The following is a 23,939-nucleotide window of genomic DNA, read 5'->3' on the forward strand; positions in this document are numbered from 1 at the left end:
TCCCACCCACCTTCCTGCAAAAATGCCATCCCCTATTCCCAATTCCTTCGCCTCCGCCGCATCTGCTCCCAGGATGAGGCATTCCACTCCCGTACAGCTCAGATGTCCTTGTCCTTCAAGGACCCCAACCTCACCCCCCTCCCCCGCAGTGGTTGAGAATGCCCTTAACCGTGTCTCCCACAACTCATCCCTCACACCCCATCCCCACGATAACCACCAAAAGAGAATCCCCCTCATCCTCACATACCATACCACCAACCTCCCAGATCCAACGTATCATTCTATGACACTTCCGCCAACTGCAATCCGACCTCACCACCAAAGGCATTTTTCCCACCTCACGCTTGTCTGCTTTCTGCAGGGACCACTCTCTCCGTGCCTCCCTTGTCCACTCCACACTCCCCTCCAACCCCACCACACCCGGCACTTTCCCCTGCAACCGCAGTAAGTGCTACACCTGCCCCCACACCTCCTCCCTCACCCCCATCCCAGGCCCCAATAAGACTTTCCACATCAAGCAGATGTTCACCTGCACATCTGCCAATGGTTATACTGCGTCTGCTGTACACGGTGTGGCCTCTTCTACATGGGGAAAAGCCAAGTGGAGGCTTGGGGAACACTTTGCAGAACACCTACGCTCGGTTCGCAATAAATAACTTCACCTCCCAGTTGCGCACTATTTCCACTCCCCCTCCCATTCCTTACCCACCATGTCCATCCTGGGCCTCCTGCAGTGCCACAACGATGCCACCCGAAGGCTGTAGGAACTGCACCTCATATTCTGCTTGGCAACCCTGCAGCCCAAGGGTATCAATGTGGATTTCACCAGCTTCAAAATCTCCCCTCCCCCCAGTGCATCCCAAAATCAGCCCAGCTGGTCCCTGCCTCCCTAACCTGCTCTTCTTCTCAACCATTCCCTCCTCCTACCTCAAGCCGCACCCCCATTTCCTACCAACTAACCTCATCCCACCCGCTTGACCTATCCCCTCCCTAACTTCCCACCTACCTCACCTTTACTGGCTCCATCCCCGCCCCTTTAGCTTGTCTGTGTCCTCTCCACCTAGCTTCTCCTCTATCCATCTTCGATCCGCCTCCCCCTTCCCCATTTCGGATGAGGGGTCTCGGCCTGAAACGTCAGCTTGCTGTGTTCATCCAGCTCCACGCTGTTTCATGCACACACTAACGTTTTCCTCACACGCTCACACCATCCTTCTCTCAATTGCCATCGTCCCACCCAGCATACGCTGTTTCTATGGTGAAGCCTCTGGGCGGTTTCTGAGTTGTATTTATTCGAACGACCGACGCCAGAATGAAATGGGCTTTCCTTTGCGCCCTTCTGACAAAAGCAGCTCGCGGCCTTGGAAACTGGGTGTAAAAAACAAGGGCGCCCGCTCACTCACTCATATATAAACAGAGAGAGAGGATAAAAAGCAAGGCAGGGAGGAGAACCAAAAGAAAGGATATATTTGGCAGTGAGAATCGGCGGATGCCATGAAGCTGTTCCGCACCAGATGCCTGACCTTCATCGCCATTTATTCGCTCTTGCTGCTGAGCATTTCGTATCTTTTAGACTGCCGCAACAAGCCGCGGGCTCCGGGCGAGCAGCCGCTCTTTCCCAGGGAGTGCCCGGACGCTTCATCCCCGGAGGTTTGGACGGATTGGGGCAACGCGACCGGGACAGAGGCGGCCAGCGGGAACGGCAAGCAGCACATCTACTTGCACGCCACCTGGAGGACCGGCTCGTCGTTTGCCGGCGAGCTCTTCAACCAGCACCCGGCCGTCTTCTACCTGTACGAGCCTATGTGGCTCATGTGGCAGGCTCTGTACCCGGGCGACGCCGAGAGCCTGCACGGCGCGGTACGGGACATGCTGCGCTCGCTGTTCCGCTGCGACTTCTCGGTGCTGGGGCTGTATGTGGCGGCGGCAGGCCCGCTCACTACCCGCTCCATCTTCGGCTGGAGGAACAACAAAGTGATCTGCTCAGCCCCGCTGTGCGGCGCCTACAGCAAAGAGCGGGTCGAGCTGGTGGACGGCAGCGTGTGCGAGCGGCAGTGCGAGGCCCGCCACATCCAGGAGCTGGAGAGGGAGTGCAGGAGGTACCAGGCGGTGGTCATCAAGGACGTCCGGGTGCTGGACGCCGGGGTCCTGTTCGCCCTCATGCGGGACCCCTCGCTGAACTTCAAGGTGGTGCAGCTGGTGAGGGACCCCAGGGCTGTGCACAATTCCCGCATGAAGTCCAAGCAGTCCCTGGTTAAGGAGAGCATTCAGGTGCTGAGGAGCAAGAGCAAGAGGTCCCAAAGGGACAACAAGGGCTCCTGGCTCGCTAACAGAGCCCAACGGACCGAAGCGTACGTCTCCAAAGCCCTGGAGGTGATCTGTGAGGCTTGGAGCAGGGACCAGGCGCTGGTGAAGCGGTCTCCAGACTGGGTGCGGGCTCGGTACCTCACCGTCCGCTACGAGGACCTGGTGTTGGACCCCCTGAGCAGCCTGAGGACGCTCTACACCTTCGCCAATCTGACGGTCACGCCGGCCACCGAGAGCTACGTGTGGAACATGACGCGTGGCGTGGGCTACTCCTCCGACCGGCCCTTCCTCATCTCGTCCAGGGATGCAAAGGAAGCTGTCAACGCTTGGAAGAAGAGACTGAGCTTGTGGCAGATCCAGCAGGTGGAAGAGAGCTGTCGAACGGCGATGAAAATGCTGGGCTACAGCCCGAGCAGTGTGGACAACAGGTAGAGCCCTGCCCTAGTTGCACTCAAAGAGACTGAGCCAAGGTAAACACTCACAAAGTGGAAATGGGTGCTGTGTAGCGGAGGCTTCATGTGCTGTGGCTTTTAAAATAAAACAAAAAGCCCAGAAAATTAGATTAGAAAATAAATGCCTTTGCTTGATGCAGTGATGGTTATAAGTAATGGACTTTCTGGTTCTCATGTCGTCAGAACACATCCATACTTCACTTGTACTGCATTTATTTGAGTCAAACTCACTTGAGCACATCATCTAAGTTGACAGCTGAGTCAGAGATACTCTTTTTGGAATGAAAGATTTATGCTGGGGCATCGACACCCACCTGTGCAGGTAGATCTGAATATCACATGGCATTTCTTTTCCCAGAAAGACCAGGGTGCCCTCTGGGAAAAACAAAAGAAGCAAAACCCTACCAGCAGTGGAAATCAGAACTGGGAACACCCAGCAGGTCAGCAGTATCTGTGGAAATAGAAACAGAGTTAACGTTTCGGGTTGGTAACCATTTGTCTACTGTCAGATCGGTCAATATTAAGTTCTTGCACAATGGCAAAACAGACATGTTATTGTATATATAACAAATATTCCGTATAAACACAAAACACTAGTCCTCAGATGGTCATAAAGATCGCACAGCGCTGTTTTAAAGAACATGGAGACCGCCAACATTTATCCCTTTAGTTATTTTAATCAACCTATTATTACACAGCTCTGGAGCAGGTAGAACTTGAACCTAGGCTTCCTGGTGCAGAAACATTTATCCCTCCATCAGTTTCACTAAGGCAAACGATCTGGTCTTTTCATAAGGCCTTACTGTGCATAAATTGGTTGTGATTCTCAACGTCAGCTGTGCTTTGGAGTGTCGTGAGAAGTGAAAGATGTTGCATAAAGAGAACTTTTTTTTTCCCAGTGACTGCCCTTGGAAAAACGTATTAACTGCTTGTCTGTTTTGAGGATTATGATTGGTACTTTATGAAACTACTTTGTTCATTTTCAATTGTCAAGATAATCTAGTGGTAGGTGAAGTTTAATGAACTTGATGATCTGCTGATTAATTGGTTTCCTGTGTGAAGAAACTCTGGTTTAGTATGGACATGAACCTGATAATTTAGAGTTCAGCTTTTCGTTACCAGTTTTCTCATATTTTCAATACACTTGTCATCTAAAAACAACTATTTAATTAAAAATGTAAAGAAAAAGATGTTAAAAATTAAAGTATTTACCCACTTGTGTATTATTTTTCTTAAGTTGAGTACACACACACATATTTTGCAATGCTTCTATTTTTGTACAAACACTATATTGATTGTAAATATGTAAAAGCATATCCATGCATTACAATTATCAACTAGCTTGAGTTGTGGAAACATTGTTTGATGTTTGTGATCACATGTTTCTTAAAGAGGCAGCTCCCTCCCCAAATCCCTCACTCTCCGACTGTACTTCAATCATATTTAGTTTCATCTCTGTCATTGTTGACTGGTCAAGGCTTGATGTAACATTTCACTTTTGTAATTCTTATAAAGTCGTATGATACGGAAACAGATCTTTGGTGCAACCAGTCCATGCCGACCATAATTCCAAACTAAACTAGTACCATCTGCCATATAGATAATAGGAACTGCAGATGCTGAAGAATCCGAGATAACGAGGTGTAGAGCTGGATGAAACAGCAGGCCACGCAGCATCCTAGGAGCAGGAAAGCTGATGTTTTGGGGCTGAAGGGTCTAGGCCCGAAACATCAGCTTTCCTGCTCCTAAGATGCTGCTTGGTCTGCTGTGTTCATCCTGCTCTACACCTTGTGGTCCCATCTGCCTACGCTTTGCCTGTATCCCTTCAAATACTTCTTTAAACGTAACTATACCTGCATCCACCACTTCCTCTAGAAGTTCATTCCACTCACGAGCCACTCTCGTGTGAAAAATTTACCTGTCATGTCTTTTTAAAATCTTACTCCTCTCACTTTAAAAATATACCCTTTAACCTTGCAATCTCCCACCCTATGGAAAAGACACCTGCCATTCACCTTATCTATATCCCTTATGATTTTATAAACCGCTGTAAGGTCACCTCTCAACCTCCTACGTTCCAGTGAAAAAAATCCCAGCCTATCCAGCCTCACTGTATAATTCAAACCCTCTTCCTTGCAACATCCTGGTCAATCTTTTCGGAACCCGCTTAATAATATCCTTCCTATAACAGGGTGACCAGAACTGCACATGGTACTCCAGAAGAGGTCTCACCAATGTCATGTGCAACCTCAACATGGTGTACCAAATCCTTTACTCAAAGCTCTGAACAATGAAGCAAGCATGCTAAATGCCTTACCTTGCAGTTTCTGTAAGTTTGGCAATTAATATTGAATTACAGGTAAATTTTTCTGCTCTTGTGCAAGTGAGGATTGGGAATTGATTTGAAATGACCTAAACCCCACCCCTCTACTGTTGTGCACAGGATTGTTGTTGGTACAAAAGTTTAAATCTAAATTGAAATTTATAAAGTTTAAATACCACAGCAGAACAGGCACGGCAGACCAAGTAAGTTCAGCACCAATAAGGTAATTATTCTTGCTTTTTGACATCTAGTATTGGAATGTTTTACAACGTGAATGGGACAAATTTCCACTCTTCATTTCTGCTGTTGCTCGTCACAGTGCCTTTAATAAAGATGTTGCTCCGATATCTACCCATTAATATGGAAAATTGCCTTGACATGCTCTGTCCATACAATTTATGACATATCCAACCTCATTACTGCCCCATCAGCTCCTTTTGATCATCATAAGCAACATTTACACATAATAATCTGTTCACTGACCATCAGCTAGGTATCCACTAGGGCCACTTAGCTCCTGACCCATTACAGCTTTGGTCCAAACATGTAGAAAACAGCTGAATCCCAAAGGTGGAGGTGAGAGTAATTGCCCTTGATATCAAGGCAGCATTTGATCCATTGTGGTATCAAAATTAGTCAATGGCAGTCATGGAGAACACTTCACTGGCTGGAGTCATACTCAACATAAAGAAAGATGTTGGTTGTTGGAGATTTATCATCTCAGTCCTAGGACAGCAATACTCAGCATAGATTCTAAGTTCAACCATCTTCAGCTGCTTCTTCAATGACCTTCGCTCAATCATAAGGTCAGAGGTGGGATGTTTGCTGATTACACAATATTCAGTACCATTCACACTTCATAAGAAACTGAAGCAGTAATGGTATATGTGGCAAGACCTGGATAATATTTAGTCTTGGGCTTATAAGTGGCAAGAGATATTCATGCTCCTCAAGGTCCAGGCCACGACCATCTCCAACTTTGGCCATTTCTACTTTGTATTAATACTATAGGCCAGTTAGCTTAACATCTGTCATTGGGAAAATCCTCGAGAATATTATTAAGGATGTAATAATAGAGCATATATAGATTCATAATACAAATCAAGTAAAGACAACTTGGTATATTGAAGAGGAACTCATGCCTTACAGTGAAACCATTAAATAAAGTTTTGAAAAAGCATTCCTGCTTCACTTCACCCGACACACCATTAGCCAAAGCTAGTCTGCTCTAATGAGTCCAGTCTTTTGCAAGCAGATACTCAGACTGGAACAACCACCAATCCACTTACAGTTTGCTGTGATGCCTCTGCTTTTTGTTTCAAAATCTTGTATATGTTGATTCCTATTCTGTGAGATTGATTCCCCAACTCCTAAGTAAAGGTCCCGGTGTGTAACATCCCCTTCGCAGTGTTTCCAGGCAGCCCTGCCATCATCCCGACTTGCAGGTGAGGAAAATAATATCAAAGATTAATTTTTATTTATTCTTACATGGAATGTGGACATCACTTGATAGGTCTGCATTTATTCCCCTTCCCTAATTACTTTCGAGAAGGTGTTTCTGAGCTGCCATTTTGAACCACTGCAATCCACAGAGGGATTAGGCACATCCGTAATGCTGTTAAGAAATGAGTTCCAAGATTTTAACCCAGCCACAGTGAAGGAACAGTGATATAGTTCCAAATCAAGATCACGTGCGACTTGGAGAGGAATCTGCAGGTGATGGTGTTTTGATGCATCTGCTGCCCTTGTCTTTCTAGATGTGAGAGAGTTGAATGTTTGGAAAATGCTGTTGTAGGAGCTTTAATGATATCCTGGCACAAAATTGTGACTACAGATTTAGAAAACCTTTGGCCGTCTACGCTTTAGCATGGTGGAGAAATAAATTACAAGTGACAGAAAAAATGTTGAGAAGTACATTTTGAAAGTAAAACAGGGAAAGGAAATTCACCTCAATGGTAAGATGTTGAATGGGGTAGAGTAGCACAAGAGTTCATTAAAAGTGACAACACATGCTGATATGGCCATAAAAAGATGCAAACACAATTCTTGGCATTTTGTTGAACTTGTGCATGATCATGGTTAGTTGAAGCTCCATTGTACAGTTTATGACATCCCATTACAAGGAGACTTTGAAAACAATGGAAAAAGTGAGGTATAGAATGACTAGGAACGTAAGGTTATAATTATGAAGAGACTTGGAAGGTATTGCTTTTCCACTGCGCTGAATGCTAAGGGTAATTAAATAGAGGTGAAACATCGGTAATGATAAATGGTTCCTCATGGTTGCCTGGAGGTTAACAAGAGAACCATAATTTAGCAGATCGCATTAAGGATGAAGAAAAAGTAGGAAAGTGGAAATTTATACCATAAACAAATGTGGTAGTGCAAGTCTGTAATAAATTCTTTGATAAAATAATTAGGTAGCTGCTGTAAAAGGTTGATAATTAAAGGGTTTTGGAGATATCAGAAACTGCTGATGCTGGAGAATCTGAGACAACAAGGTGCAGAGCTGGATGAACACAGCATGGCAAGCAGCAACAGAAGAGCAGGAAGGCTGACTTCTGAAGAAGGGTCTAGGCCCGAAACGTCAGCCTGATAATTAAAGGGTAATTGGACCTAAGAAGAGGGGAGGTTGGGCTTAGTGATTAAAGGAGAAAATCCTCAGTGTTTCCTGATGGGGTGAATAACTATTATTCCTGCTATGAAATGTCTTGATTCTATTTCTGCCTTGATTCAATTTTTAATTCTTTCTGAATCAATTAATCCAACTTTCCTATTCTATAGTTTACATGCCTCATAAAGAGAGACTTCACCTCTAAATCGTATGACGGTTGATACTCTAAGTTCATAATGTTGCTTAATATACCTAATGGTATTAATTTATGCCTGGTTACCATTCTGCATTCCTTAAGTATTCAACACAAGTGACCATTTTCCCTTACGTGAGCCAAACATTGACAGGCAGTACAGCAAGATGGTGAGAAGGGCAAGCATATCACCATCAAACTGCTAATAAGTCTCACAAAACAACAACCAAAATCAGGAATATCTACTGATATAACAAAGTGTGAAGCTGGATGAACACAGCAGGCTAAGCAGCATCTTAGGAACACAAAAGCTGACGTTTCGGGCCTAGACACTTCATCAGAAAAAGGGCGATGGGGAGAGGGTTCTGAAATAAATAGGGAGAGTGCGGGAGGCGGATCGAAGATGGACAGAGGAGAAGACAGGTGGAGAGGAGACAGACAAGTTAAAGGGGCGGGGATGGAGCCAGGAGAGGTGAGTGTAGGTGGAGAGGTAGGGAGGGGATAGGTCAGTCCGGGGAGGATGGACAGGTGAAGGGGGCAGGATGACGTTAGTAGGCAGAGAATGGAGGTGCGGCTTGAGGTGGGAGGAGGGGATAGGTGAGAGGAAGAGCAGGTTAAGGAGGCGGGGATGAGTGGGCTGGTTTTCGGGATGCAGTGGTAGGAGGGGAGATGTTGAAGCTTGTGAAATCTACATTGATACCATTGGGCTGCAGCTTTCCCAAGCGGCATATGAGTTGCTGTTCCTGCAACGTTCGGGTGGCATTGTTGTGGCACTGCAGGAGGCCCAGGATGGACATGTCGTCTAAGGGGGGAGGGTCACGATGGGGGATTTCACAAGCTTCAAAATCTCTCCTCCCAGCACTGCATCCCAAAACCAGCCCAGCTCGTCCCCGCCTCCCTAACCTGTTCTTCCTCTCACCTATCCACTCCTCCCATCTCAAGACCCACCCCCATCTCCTACCTACTAGCCTCATCCCACCTCCTTGACCAGTCCATCCTCCCTGGACTGACCTATCCCCTCCCTACCTCCCCACCTACACTCACCTCTACTGGCTCCATCCCTGCCCCTTTAACTTGTCTGTCTCCTCCCCACCTGTCTTCTCCTCTATGCATCTTCGATCCGCCTCCCCCTCTCTCCCTATTTATTTCAGAACCTTCTCCCCATCCCCCTTTTCTGATGAAGGGTCTAGGAAACATCAGCTTTTGTGCTCCTACGATGCTGCTTGGCCTGCTGTGTTCATCCAGCTCCACACTTTGTTATCCCAGATTCTCCAGCATCTGCAGTTCCAATTATCTCTGGGGTGTGGAATTGCTACAATGTGTAACATCTCTGGGAATCCTTTCCATTTTTATGCATTTCAGCATGGTGAACTCCTAATACTGTACAGGTATGGATCAGAAACAGGTATGGTGTATTTAAAGTGACACTGAGGGCACTGTAAATAGTGAGTAATTGGTGCCCACCCAGACAGTTAAGATGGTCTGCTGCACTGCCTTCAGGCTGAGGCTGTACTTTAGCGATTGTAGCCATTCTCTTAGAACAGACAGGCACTGCCTACCTGCAAAATGGGAGTGATTGGCCTCTGTTCACTTTCTAAAATAGAAGGAAGGAGGGGACCAGCAACAGAAACAGCTGATCAGCATTTAGCCTCATCAAGTTCAGGCTCCTTAATGACATACTTGGTCAAACAGTGTCATGATATCAAGGACAGACGATCTCATCTCACCTTGAAATTCAGCTCTTTTATCCTACTTGGAATAAGGCTGTAATGAGATTAGGTGTTAAGTATTTCATGATTCATTGGGGTAGTGCACTGGGAATTAAACTATTCCTGCAGTCACCACATAATTTAAGGTTTTTAAAAGAAGTAATTCAAATCTCCAAAATACTGAGGTGGATAGAAAGCACAAGTTTCTGTACTTGACAAGAATCTTTATTTACAGCAGGTAGTTAGATTATAGCTACAGATAAATGATTAAACTTAATTAAATAAATTCTACAAATTAAAACTATAATCCCCCTATAAACTCTTGCTTACGTACATACAGCCTGACAAACATAAACACAGGGGAAAAGCAGACGGGTGGGGTGAAAACTGATAAAACAGATGCATCGCCTTCGTTCACAAGATATGTTAAGTTGCTTCTCATTGATAAGAAGATTCTTCCTTGACCTTCAGTTTTCCCAAATTGTTACATTGGTTTATAAGAGGCACAGGACGGTTAGTTGGCTGATGGAACGTGTCTTACTTCTCTAGTTCAAAGCCACAATTTGCAGTGACTTGGACACAGTAAGGACTGGAGGTGCTGGAAGCTAGAGTCAATAAATGTTGAGCTGAAAAAGCGCAGCAGGTCAGACAGCATCCGAGGAGCAGAAAAGGAGGAGCCAACTCTGACACCTCCTCCTACCATCCCGTCAGTCATGACCCACCTTTGATCATCAGGCCATCATCTCCCAGATCATCAAAAACCTCAGCACTTTGGGAGATCTCCTGTCCACAGCCTCAAATCTGATTGTTCCCTGGCCCACAACACCCCTCTCTATCTCCTACCCAAGATCCATAAACCCAACCACCCCGGTCAACCCACTGTCTCTGCCTGCTCCTGCCCCACCGAACTCATCTCATCCCACCTCGATTCCCTTCTTCCCCCCCCAGTCCAAGAACTACATTTGGGACACAACCCACACCCTCCATCTTTTCCAATCTTTTACTATCCTGGTTCCCAACACCTTATCTTCACCATGGACATACAGACCCTTTACACCTGCATCCCCCACCAGGATGGCCTTAAAGCCCTTCCCTTCCTCTTCTCCCGTAGACCCACACAGTTCCTCTCCACCAACAATCTCATTTGCAGGTCTCAAACTAGTCCTCATCCTCAACAATTTTTGCTTTGAGTCCTCTCATCCTACAAATCAAAGGGGTGGCTAGGGGCACCCACATGGGCCCTAAGATATGCCTGCCTCTTTGTAGGATTTATGGAACAATCCCTCTTCGACAAGTACAGAGAAACCATTCCCCACCTCTTTCTGTGCTACATTGATGACTACTGGTACTGCCTCATGCTCCCGCAAAGAGCTTGAATAGTTCAACCACTTCAACACCTTCCACCATGTCCTCAAAGCCACCTGGACCATTTCTGACCGCTCCCTCCCCTTCCTGGACCTCTCCGCCTCCATCTCCGGTAATCAACTCACCACTGACATCCAATTCAAACCCACTGACTCCCACACTTACCACAACTACACCTCCCCTTACCCATGCTCCTGCAAAGATTCTATTCCATACTCTTAATTGCTACACCTCTGTCCCCAGGGTGAGGTATTCTACTCTAGGACTTCCCAGATATCTTCCTACTTTAGAGATCATAGTTTCCCCTCCTCTGGTATTAAGCATGCCCTCAACCGCATCTCCCTCATTTCCTGTGCTTCTGCTCTCAAACCCACTCCCCCTAACAACAATGAGGATACAGACCATTTGTTCCTCACATACCACCCCACCAACCTCCAAATACAACACATTAGCCACTGGCGATTCCACCGCCTACAATCAGACCTGACCACCAAAAAGGTATTTCCTTCCCCATTCCTGTCCGATTTCCGCAGGAACCATTGACTCCACCACTCCCTTATCAGCTCCACACTCCCCACCAACCCCTCCACCACACTCAGTACCTTTCCCTGCAACTGCAGGAGGGTGGTACATCTGCCCCTACACCTCCCTTCTTGCCTCCATCGAAGGCCTTAAACAATCTATCCAAATCCAGCAGAGATTCATGTGCACTTCGTCTAACATCATGTATCATATCTGTTGCTCCCGATGTGGTCTCCTCTATATCAGGAAGACCAAACGCAGACTCGGGCCAGTGTATGGAGCATCTGAGCTCTGAACGCAAGAACCAACTTGACCTTTTAGTGGTCATCCACTTTAACTCCCCCTCCCACTCCCTTGGTGACATGTCCATCATTGACAGTGGAGGAGGCCAGACTAAGGCCAAATGTAAACTGGATGAACGACACCTCATATTTCACCTTGGGAGCTTACAGCCCAATGGCCTGAATATTGACTTCACCAGCTTCAAAAATCTCTCCAGCCCTAAAATGAGCATCTTCTGACTCACCTATCTGCTTCACCTTTCTCACTGTCCAACCATAATAACCATCTACCTGCATCCACCTATTTCCATCTCACCCACCCTCCACTAGCTCCATCTCCTTTCCCCTTCTATTTATTTCTGGGCTCCCCTTCCCCTCACTAGAGCTACCGAAGGGTTTCAGCCGAAACATTGACTTTCCAGCTCCTCAGGTGCTGTCTGACTCTGTGCTTTTCCAGCTCACAACTTGCAGCATTTGCTGAAGGAAAGGTAAGCTGATATTCTTCAGACATGAAGGATTTGCTACAGAGAACAAAAGAGTTTTTAGCTGCTGCAGTGCAGCTGGCTTCTCTTCTGATCTGAGCTAGCTTCTCTCCATTTTGTTCACAGTCCAAGTTGTACCTGACAATCAATCATATTGCTGGTTGAGGGCAGAAGACCTTTGTCATTGATCATTGGCTCAAGGGCAAGGGGCCAATTGGCTTCACTCGTAAACAGCCTCTCGGCTCCGGTTCAGCTACCTTTTGTTTGTGTAACTGAGAGTATCAAATTCCTTACTTCCAAAACTCGCTGCCTTCCTTGTAAATCATGGTTTTCAAAACAGTTTCTGTTTGCAATTTTAAACAAGCACAAAAATAAAAAGCTGCCTCTTTACACGTGGCCGTGACAAAATCCAAACTGTCAGCAAACAGGTTGTCACTGAGCAAATGCCACTTGATAACACTTGGCAATACATTCCATCACTTATTGATGATTGACAGTAGATTACTAAGGGGTTAAATTGACAGGGTTGGAATTTCTGCTTTTGTTTCAGATTTCCAGCATCTGCAGTTCTTCGTTTCATGATAGATTTTGCTTGCAGAAAAGCAAACTAATTCTAAGACTGACACAATCTATTTGGCCATGAAGGAAGACTTATAGGAACTATTGGAATTTTTTGTCGAATATTAAGTCCAGTTATCCGTACAGTAAATTTATAATTGAGACTGTCTTCTCCAATCAACCACCCTGCGATCAATCCATTTAGATATGGACAACAATTGCCACAGTAGGAAAGGCAATTTGGCCTATGAACATTGTCCCTGGTTAATAGCTGGTTGGTACTTTTAATTAAGCTGAGAGGACTTGTGAAAAATTGCAGTTTAAAAGGGAAATGCTTTACATCTGAACAACACATGGAAGATGATCTTTTCCATTTGATCATCTTGATTGGTACCATAGAATCCCTACAGTGTGGAAACAGGCCCTTTAGCCCAACAACTCCACACCGACCCTTGGAGCACCCAAACCCGTCTCCCTGTAACCCACCTAAGCTACATATCCTTGAACACTACGGGCAATTTTGCTTGGCCAATCCACCAATCCTGCACATCTTTGGACCATGGGAGAAAACCACAGCCCTCAGAGGAAACCCACACAGACATGGGGAGAATGTGCAAACTCCACAGTCACCCAAGTGTGGAATCAAACCTAGGTCCTTGCCGCTGTGAGGCAGCAGTGCTAACCACTGAGCCACCGTGCCGCCCCACATGAGCAGTAATCAAAATAGATTTGAGTCTGAGCAATAGTAAACAATGCAACTCTGAGCTCTTGTGGTGTAGTGTAGCATCTCTAATTGTCACAGCAGGAACTACTTTTCCAAAATAAATTCACATCTTTTACGTGAATTAAATGATTCGTCAATCAGATTAATACACCTGACCAATTTCATTGCATTTAAAAGTATTCTTTTCTTTACCAAATTCTGTTAAATAAATTAGTTTTGAAAGGTTTTGAGATGAAAGTGCTAAAATTTGCCTTTATCAGATTTTGACTTGCATCAGGAGAATAATTGAATACTCGGAACTATCTCTTCCGATTGCTTGAAAATGGGGTTGAGAAACATATCAGCCATGATCAAATGGTGCAGCAAACCCAATGGATTAAATGGCCTAATTATGCTGCAATATCTTATGGTCTAAGTCTTCATAAAGATATAGTGCAGCTCTGCAAAGCATGCTGCATGTCACATGCTAAGAAAACCTCAACACAAAAATCAAATGATACCCGTACCAGTTTTTGAAGAACCATTTCCCACTGGACTAGATGTTCAGAAATACAGATTAATGCTGTTGTGGCATCATGATCAGAGTTCGAATCCTGATGGTAAAATTTTAATTCATAAAAATCTGGAATTAATAGGTAGACTAACAGCGACCACATGACAGTCAATTGTTGGAAAAACCCATCTTGTTCATTAATGTGCTTTTGGAACAAAATCTCATTCTTACATGGTCTGGCCGACACGTGACTTCAGAGCACAGCTATGTAGCTCAATCATAACTACGCTCTGAAATGGACCTAGCAAGCCGGCCAGTGCAAATGGCAATAAGGGATGAGCAGTCAATGCTGGTGAAGCCACTAACACACATATCCCCTGAATAAATTTTTAAAAATTATATTCGCTCAAGTGTTAGTAGATGGTTTAGGATAATTATTGAAAACAAAAACAGAACATCAGTATATGCTTAGAATTACAGATGTGAAAATCCAATTCCCAGCAACTATTTAAGGCCAACTATAACAAGAGTACAAGCAGAAAAGTTAACTCAATCTTTTTGTTGTTACAGACTACCATTTCAGATACAATCTGATTAGGCTTCCAACTTCATGTTTAAGATTTTCCAGGAGATCATTAGCAATTTGAGTATAAAATAATTGAAGTCAATTGTACATCATTCACAAACATAGGTAGCTTTGAAGCGATACCATCTCTAAAAGTGATGCTTGAGGCATTCTGTCACAAATACCCACAGGACTTGGGCAAAGGATTAGATTTCTTACTAGTCGCTATCATGAATTTCCCAAGTAACCTGATGAAATGCTGAGCGGGTTTGAGGGCCTAAACTGCTCCTAATTCATATGTTTGTATATCTAAGTATAGAGAAGTTTGGATGATTTCCTTCCTCCATCCTAATACATGACACTGATGTCCAGTTGGTCCTACAAGCATAGTTGATACCAACCAACAAAAAAAAATGACAGATTAAATGGGGCCAATCTTGGAATGTATAGCTTAAAATCATCCCATGTCATGTACTTATCTCAAGCATTCAAAAGGAGATACTTCCAACTACTTAGTTAGTTGTTCTCTTGATTCAAGTCAAAATTTGATGACGACACTGTTAGCACTTTTGTCTCAAAAACCTTTCTAAACTATCTCATTTAACAGAGTTTAAGAAGGAAACAACACTTTAAATGCAATGACATTGGTCAGTACTATTAATCTGATTACCTCATCATTTAATTCACATAAAGGATATAATTTTCGAAGAGTAGTTCCGGCTGTGTCAAATAAAAGTTTTGACTTTGCAAGTTTACCTCACTGATTAAATATCAGTTATTAGGTGGTTGTGTGAGTGCAGCTTAATTTCTCGACACAAATGTGGAGAAAGAATTAACTTCAAGCCAGGAGACTTGCTAAAAACTACAGCAACTCTAAGAATTATATGCCATTCTTAGAAATGGTCCAGCTAGCTAAATGAAGCCAATCATTTTCCTCCAAAATCCTGCTAATTGTTCCTTCCGGAAAAGATCCATTCTCATTATTTGGTGAGCTTAATATGAGCAATTAAATTATTTGAGCAACAACTACATTTTAAATCTAATTTTAAGGGATTTCTCAGTCAAATTTGGGCATTGGATAGAGAAAGGGAGACTGTGGAGGAAGGCGAAATGGAAAATAGAGAAAAAAATGTAGTGTTTCCATGAAAAAAATCAGAAATATATTAAAAAATCAAATTTCATTTTGTGACAAGTCATATTAGAGAAATTGGGCTTATTCTTCATGGAGCAGAGAAGATCAAAAGCTGGCCTTATTGAAGTTTTGAAACTTATAAACAGTTTTGACAGGATAAAGTAGGAAATCCTGTTTCCACTAGCTGGTACATCAGTAGTGAAAGGTCACTATTTCAAAATTGTCAGCAAGACACCAAGGAGTAGGATGAGGAGAAACTTCCTTAAGAGCGTTGTTAGGATTTGGAATGCACTATTTGGGAGAGTAGATGGATTCCAGTTGAAATTTGAAAATGATGAATTTGGAGCATTAGAGATAGGGACCAGCTGTAAAACAGGATTCGAATGATTCCGTAAGAAAACATTTGAAGTAGGTTTCATCTCTATATCAGCCAGGCTGATACAAATGACCACAGAATGTGAAGACTTGGTTTATATTCAATTTTATTTTTATGACAACATATACACTTGAATCTTTCTGTACCATGCATGATGAAACATGATTACATCACTACATTAACCTGTACAGTGGTACACTAAATAGGAAAACTACTTAACTCACATTTGTATTAGAAACACAGGGTCAAGTTAGCTACCATTCGACAAATGGATGCTAGTTACTTCAGTGTCATCTCAGGTCCAGATGATCTAGGTAATGAAACTGTTCAAAAGACATCATATGGGACTAAAAGAAAAATCATTATATTTATGGCACAAGCATATGAACAAGCTCCAAAGTCAACAAACAGCAACCATTTCAACAGTGAATGATAATTTGCCAACATGACTGACCTTTGCCATACTGACTACTGTTGACAGATAAATTTTCATTTTCATAGCAAACATGTACTTTTCCCCTCCCTCACTACAATTTACAATTCACATACTAATCAGTGTATTAAATAATATTTTCTCCCCTTTCCTTTCAGGTAAAATCAAAGCAGATCCAAGACATACAGGTGTTTGTATGGAATGAACAATCAAACCTGACGCAAAGGACTGCAAAACACAAAGTCAACAATAGCGTCACCTGGTGTAGATGACTTTCTAAAGAGCTTTACAACTTATAATCATCAAATCTCTTGCACAGTTCTGCATAGCAGAAAAATATATATTAATTTGTCTTCAAAAATCCAAGAACTACACTGCAATAATTACGAAGATGCAATGGGATTAGCTCTGGAGTGCTTGGATTGACTACCACCCGCCTCAAACCCTCATGTTGGGGATGCCATTGGCAGGGGTAGGTGGCTAAGACTTCCTTCAGAATGACTTGGACAGATTCAAATGAAGACAGAAAAAGCAAAAGCATATCTGAACAGATGTATTCAGTATGACCGTAAATGCTTCCAGTTTCCTCGTCCCTGCTCATTTCCCCTCCATGTGCATTGGGGGTTGGGCAAGAGACAAAAATATTGAACACAAAAGTCATTTAGACCGTGCACTGTTGTTGCTGCTTGTGATGAGACACACCCCTTCTCACAGTAATAAACAGGACAGAATAAAAATCATGAATCATTTCAATTGCTCAAGCTCTTCATGAACTTTCAATACTAATAGTCTTGAGAAACCACCACAGGTTCTTGAGGACGGAAGACTGGAAAACATTAGGAGCACTCTTTACTCAGGATTTACTTTCATGCTTATTTTTAAAGTGTCCCCTTTTTCTCAGATCGCTTCCTACTGGCTGCAGAGAGAGGCTTAAAACAGAAGGAAAATGGGTAGCAAAGGTGGAATATTAAACAAGAGTAGAAACCAGAGGAAAAGAATACAGATTGTTATTATTTCCCTCCTCTTCTCCCTCCCCATAGTTTTCAACTCATGGGCTTAAGTACAAAACACATTGGGAACTTGACAAGCCTTTTCTGCATCAACTCTCATACACAAGGGCTATTTGTTTACCACTGGCTTGATCTTCACACAAAGATCATAGATTTCATCGCAATGCACGGCCAACCACAAAGTGCACAAAGAACACACTGAAAACAGTTACCTACTTGTAATTTAAATAGGAGCTTTACACATAGTAAAAGTTCATTTCAGCTTGGACATTTCCTTGCAAAATGTAATAGAGAAACAAATGGACGGTTGGTTGCTAAAGTGCTGATTTTGTTTAAACTCAAAAGAGCTTTAATTATTTGACATCTGAAATCCTTGTACTCAATTTCTCTCAAGACTTAATTAGCACACACCACACTATTGTGCCAAAAGATCATCTGCCACACCCTCAACTGCAAGAGATGCTTCCCAATGAAAAATGGTTGCATCTGTAGGATTTCAGAGAGCTATTACTGCAGAGGGTATGCCATAGGATCTCAGATTATTTCTAACATTTGCATTTAGTTGCTCCACAAAGCATATCAGCAACAGAAATGGTAACAGTATGCAGCTAATGCTTCTTAAAAATGTAAAATGTTCAAAAGAAAGTCAGAATTCTGCCTTTCACAAGATAAACCATCTTGATTTCATGACATATGAACAATGTAACAATGACAACAAGAGCCATAAAGATTTGCAAGAAATTGCCGATAACATTCCTCCCCTCCCCAATCACTTGGTGTTGGCAACAGTACAGCAAATAAGAATGCACTGGAAAGCATCATGTGATTTGCTCATGATTATGTAAAAGGTGACAGAATCTTTCTTATTCAGCATAAAGTAAACTGCAAAGCACGTTTTCATTAAAAAGCATTAACATGACGGAGAGAGGAAGGAGCACAGGAAATAATCTGTTACATTAGCAAAACAAAAATAGCCTGCTAATATGGAGGAAACAAGTCCAGTGCATCCAATGTGGAAGTTAGTTTCTACCTGTTATGTATATTTGGAGATGTGTCAGTTTGTCTTTTTAAAATGCAGGAAAGCCTACTTACTAGATTTACTTGTTATTGATTAATGATGCAGGATAAGCAGCCAAGTGAAATTCTGCATTTAACTCACACAGGCCCAGGTATCTGAGTAAATTGGCACATTCTGGCCACTTCAGAGAAGGTTTCTTAAGAAGAAAAACAGTCCCAAGAAGAACAGGTTCTGTTAGAAGATGAACTAGCAGTTTCTCTCCAAGCACTACAATTAAAGGAGAACTATCAGTATTCATTTCATCCCTATCCCTGGTCAATATCTCAGGTTCAACTAGATAGTTTGCAATCTCAATGACCCCAAACTAAGCTTTTGATGCTATTTTCTCAAAGTCCTTCCAAGGATCCTTCCACTTTCATAATGTCTCTATCACCATCCACTATCACATGTCTCCACTGTTGCCTGTATCCACTGCTGACATCTCAGTCGTGTACTTGTCACTCTGGGCTTCACTGTTTCAATTCTCTCCTTACAAATTTTCCATCCTCCATAAACCAACCAACGAACCTCCCTCCTCACAATACCCGAACTCATACAACTCCCACTCACCCATCACCCCTGTACTCACTGACCTATACTGGTTCATGGTCCTCAGGGGCTTCCATTTTAACATGCGCATCCTCTTGTTCAATTCCCTTTTGATCTAACCATTCTGCCTCTGTACCTCTTCCAGCTCTAAATTTCCAAGAACTTCACTCCACCACTGACAGCAATGTTTTTGCCTGTCGAGGTTTTAAACCTCTTCAATATCCTTCCCATCTTGAAGAGGTTCCCTAAAATGTGCCCCTTGGATCAAAATTTCAGACACTTATTAGTAGTCCTTCTTTGGCCCACTGTGAATCTTTGCCCAATTAAATTCACAGTAAGCACTTTTGGAACTCGTCCTATATTAAAAGGAAGCTAAAAGCAAGCCTTCCTGTCAATACTAATAATGTAGGACATGAAGTTAAAAGATATTGTGTACATTTTTAAAGAAGGCTTTTATGTTCTATTTTGTTCTGTTTTCAAAGCAAGAGTTAAATCATGATTGACTGTGTGCGGATGGCATTTTTGCAGATCAAATTCTAACAATTAGGAACAAAAAAAAAGGCTCTGGAATCATAATTCAATCAGGGAAAGTATGTATAAAAGTTAGAAATCCCAGCAGATACAGTCATTAAGAGAACCTGCTATTGACAAAAAAAATTCAATTTGTTTTGAGTATTCTGCTCAAACACGAGCATCCCTGAAAATTAGTGACCCAGCCAAGTTTCAAGGCATCAGAATGCTTTTTAGAACCTGTGCATCACAGAAGAATAATAACATTGTCTGAAAAAAGAGAAATGACTTTTTTCATTATTGTTATTAGTTACAGAGGCAAGCAAAATTGGAAAAATGATTTCTTTAACAGCTGACACTTGTTCATTTCCACCTTCACCTGTGGTCTTCAAGTACTTGGGGCAGGAAACCAAACAAAAACACTTCCAGTGCCATCTGGTACATTGGCGGAATTCCCTGCAGCTTTCAGGGCATTTTGGCAAAGTTTCCCTTTGCTACTTCAAATCTTTTCAAATCCCCCCCTGCCCTTACCTGAACTGAAGCAAATTGCTCTAAAATATTAAGGTTTTGGTTTTAGCATTCCTGAAAAGGCTGTGTCTTGACCTTCTAAACTGCCATGGTTATTAAGGATCCCAAAAGCAAGGTGTTGCTTTTGGTAACAATTTCTGCACTTGCTTTCTGTGACTCCATGGTTAAATTTCCAACTCAACAATGTTCAAGCACGTCACAGAAGCCTCTAAAACCTCATTTCAGTGAAACTGACTTTCAAAATGAAACGTTCACTGTCACTCAGACGAACAAACTAATTACCCAAACTTACAAGAATGAAGACTTGGCAACACTAATTTTTAGTAATATGGCATCTGTAAGGTTAACTTTTGATTCCCAAAGTCCAGTTTCCTGATAAATTTCTGCTTGAAATGCAATTCTTACGTAAAATTGAAGCTTTTACAAAAAACCCTTTGCATTTTCAAATTACCATGACTTTCATTAAACTGGGCATGAAATTCTTAGGAACGCTTTGCTGGAATGTCCTATGTAGATCAACACAGCAGATTTTTAAGTTAGGAACAATTTAATCAGTGGACTCAGCTGATCTCTGTCTCATTATTCCCTCTGCATAATAAACACTCATCTTGATTAAACAAAATACACAGTGCAAACACAAATTCTTGACAAAACAAAGTGAGCTCAAGTAACAATTAGTTCTGGGTAACTACTCAACATTAAAACAAAATCTGATAATTTCTGGACGTTAGAAAAAGGGTTCTCACATTCTTGCAAACTAACAGTTGTTTTTGTATCATTAAGTGGAATCTCCAACTGCTCATTGTAATATTGCATAAAGATATACAATGATAAATAGAAACATTACGCGGTCTAATTAAATGCTGTCAATGTGTTAGTCACATGAGGAATGGTCAAATCAGGTTGTTATAATGTTAGTAATGAATTGTACAGAGAGGCCTTTACTTTGTGGAACAGTCTGTAACAACTCTGAACCACCTGCTTTTGTAAAGGCAAACTACCTCCTGTGAACAATTGTTACATTTTCTCCGCTAATTGATGAAGTTGGCAGTATAAATGTTTGGGATGCCTACAGTCAAGTAAAACTGCATCTCTCACTCAAATGCCATTCCAACTTGATATAAAATGGTGGTGATCAGGTAATGTGATGTGAAATTCTTTCATTAACTGAATTCAGCAAAAAAACGTTTAATTTGAAAAGCCTTCGTTTTTTGCAGAGGGCTTTTTAGGATAACTTGCCTGAGGGATTCAAGAGAATGCTTTTATTCAAAAAAAAAGGACAACACTTGCAACATAAACGGTAGTGTAACAATTAATATCGGAATGAAAAAAACATGAATCACACAATTTAGTTTTGATAATTTGGAAAGTTCCAAAGAGGAGTCAGACTGGACTCAAAACCTTAAGTACTCCACAAATACTGCCAGACCTGCCAAGTTTATCCAGTATTTTCTCTGTTATTCATTTCAGATCCCCAGCATCTGCAATATATCGCTTTTAAGGGATGACTGCATTTTCAGATCAATGGCTGAACTTTGAAGCAAAAGTGGCTTGAACGCCAGCCAGTCTAGACTTTTGTCTTCTAAATTTCAAAAAAAAAGAGGATGAGAGATTTCAAATGGGTTTACCTCATTCCCCTGTAAAAAACCTGCAGTCTCCTGATGTCAGCTTCCTACTAACTTTTCCATGGATTAACCTCTTCCAAAAGCAAAAAGAAATTTGGAACAGAGTTCCTTCAAATGATATGAATGGAAACAAGGATGTATAAGACAGTATGTCATCTCCATTTAGACATACAAAATATGCAAGGAACAAATGATTTTTACAACTATCTTTCAATTTACTGTGTTCTAATTTACCAGCATCATTAACAGGCGTTAGTGCAATGCTGTTTTGCACTAGTTAGATTTGACCAAGGAAGAGAAGAATCTGACTTAGGAGAACCCTAAGGAGCCCTTAGGAGAGATGGATATTATTTGCCTATCACTCAAACAACATCAAGAAATGTTCGGCTATCACGTGACAAAATCCAAAAATAATCTCTTCAGCCGACTTCTCCAAATGTATTACATGGGGTTTACAGTTTTCTTTATAAAGTACTTGTCCGCTAGTAGATAGCAGTTCAGGACAAAACCGAATGCCTTAAACTGACATAGAAAATGTGTAGAATAAAAGGGATACAACAGCTATACAAAGGATGTGAACACACAGGTAAGTTTTGCAACAGCAAAACGACTCAAAAGAAAATAATGTGCCTTCAGTTTGTGGAGCGAGCTTACTGTCCCTTCTCCATATCATGCAGAGGCCATAATTAAAATTCACAGTTCGCTGAAATTTTTATGGTCATTCTTGTCTCCCCAACCCCATTCATCCCAAACATCCCATCACAAGCCTTTCCTCATCCTATGCCAAGATTTCAGACTGACACAGTCAGTTCTGTTGTACCTGTGTGTTCAGAAGAACTGCTCACATCATTGGAAGGGGGTAGAAGGTCCAAGCGCATTTGTGTTGAAATATGTACATGGAACTCTGCTCACCAATCAACTCCAGTGTCATTCCTAGGAGCAGCAAAGAGATAACTTCCTTTTTGCCACTATCGAAAATGCAATGACAATACAGCAGCTACAGATGTTGCCTGCATTGTGTGGTTTTGAATGTTATAAAGGTAGAAATTAGCTGCACACTCACTGTAGCAAGTGCACAATGCTGATGGCAGCAACTTCCGAGGCTACCAGCATCATACTGCAGATTTGACTTCAGTGCAGCCACTTTGCACCAGGACAGTTCATGCAGTGTAAGTGGGACTTTAGGAGAAGCATCAGTGTTGAGACTAACCAGTCAGTCGACAAGATAATTACAACAGCAATGGCACTAGTAGTACACTAAAGGGTCATGGCAATTTCATACTCAAGTAAAAGTTTAGTGAAATGCCACACGTTTTCACATTCTCACTTTAAACAGCTGAACCAAGAGATTTTTGGGGAGAGCAAGGGGGAAAAAAAAAATCATTACACAAGTAAGCAGTTCAGTCTCACTTCCAAGAACAAAATAGGCTTTGATCCTTCTTGGGCTATTCTGTGGCTCACTCATATCACTGCAGTCATGCATGATCGTCCAAGGGAAAAACTAATCTGGTGCCTCGAGTAATGAGTTCATGATCATCTGTTCCCAAATCACGTTCCAGTACATCTTCGGAGATGCTCTTGGTTCTCTTGCCATCCACACTGTTGGACGCAGTACCTGAGCTGGAAGAGCCATTGGCGGTTAGAGTACTTCCGCCATAGGTCAAATTCAGGTCGCCATCATTAAGGATGAGATCTGAATCATCGTCTCTGAGCTGTTCTTGATTCTGGAAGATGAAAAGTAGCAAGTTAGAATTATTACAGGATATTGTCAATAATCTCAATGCAACAGATATAAATACTGTCCTAGCCCCACCAAGAATAACCCTTTCAGTATTTTCTAGCAATTTGATGCATTTAATCTTCCTGAACAGAAAAAGCTCAAAAGTTGGGCTTTGGCCATCATTTTGATGTGATTTATTGTTGTCCCAAAATACAGTGAAAAGTAACTTTTTCCATGGTAACCAGACAAATCAGTACATCAGGGTAATGGAACAGAATACAGAATATAGTGTAACAGCTACAGAGGTAAGTTGCAAAGCAAAATCAACACCAATATGAGAGGGCCGTTCGTAAGTCTGATAATAGCAGGGAAGTACCTGTTCTTGAATCTGAAACCATCAACTAGATTAGTTAA

General features: G+C 42.4%; 2 protein-coding genes across 3 annotated transcripts in view; one reads left to right on the forward strand and one right to left on the reverse strand.

The window, feature by feature from the left end:
* Window positions 1-1,050: 1,050 nt before the first annotated feature.
* On the forward strand, window positions 1,051-4,277 carry chst7 (carbohydrate (N-acetylglucosamine 6-O) sulfotransferase 7). Its single transcript, XM_048532394.2, has one exon. The coding sequence runs from the start codon at window positions 1,492-1,494 to the stop codon at window positions 2,734-2,736; it is 1,245 nt and encodes a 414-aa protein (XP_048388351.1). The 5' UTR covers window positions 1,051-1,491; the 3' UTR covers window positions 2,737-4,277.
* An 11,905-nt stretch (window positions 4,278-16,182) lies between these two features.
* slc9a7 (solute carrier family 9 member 7) overlaps window positions 16,183-23,939 on the reverse strand; it is a 150,319-nt gene continuing 142,562 nt past the window's right edge. For both annotated transcript variants that reach the window (XM_048532733.2, XM_048532732.2), the window contains one exon: window positions 16,183-23,529. In XM_048532733.2, coding sequence (XP_048388690.1) covers window positions 23,281-23,529 — 249 coding nt within the window. In that variant the 3' untranslated portion in view covers window positions 16,183-23,280. The remainder of the gene's footprint in view (window positions 23,530-23,939) is intronic.

Source organism: Stegostoma tigrinum, chromosome 6 (genome assembly GCF_030684315.1).
Source record: "Stegostoma tigrinum isolate sSteTig4 chromosome 6, sSteTig4.hap1, whole genome shotgun sequence".
Taxonomy (NCBI): domain Eukaryota; kingdom Metazoa; phylum Chordata; class Chondrichthyes; order Orectolobiformes; family Stegostomatidae; genus Stegostoma; species Stegostoma tigrinum.

Bases quoted from the DNA above. Each gene is read 5' to 3' on its own strand.
- chst7 (XM_048532394.2), top strand. From the start codon at position 1,492: ATGAAGCTGTTCCGCACCAGATGCCTGACCTTCATCGCCATTTATTCG.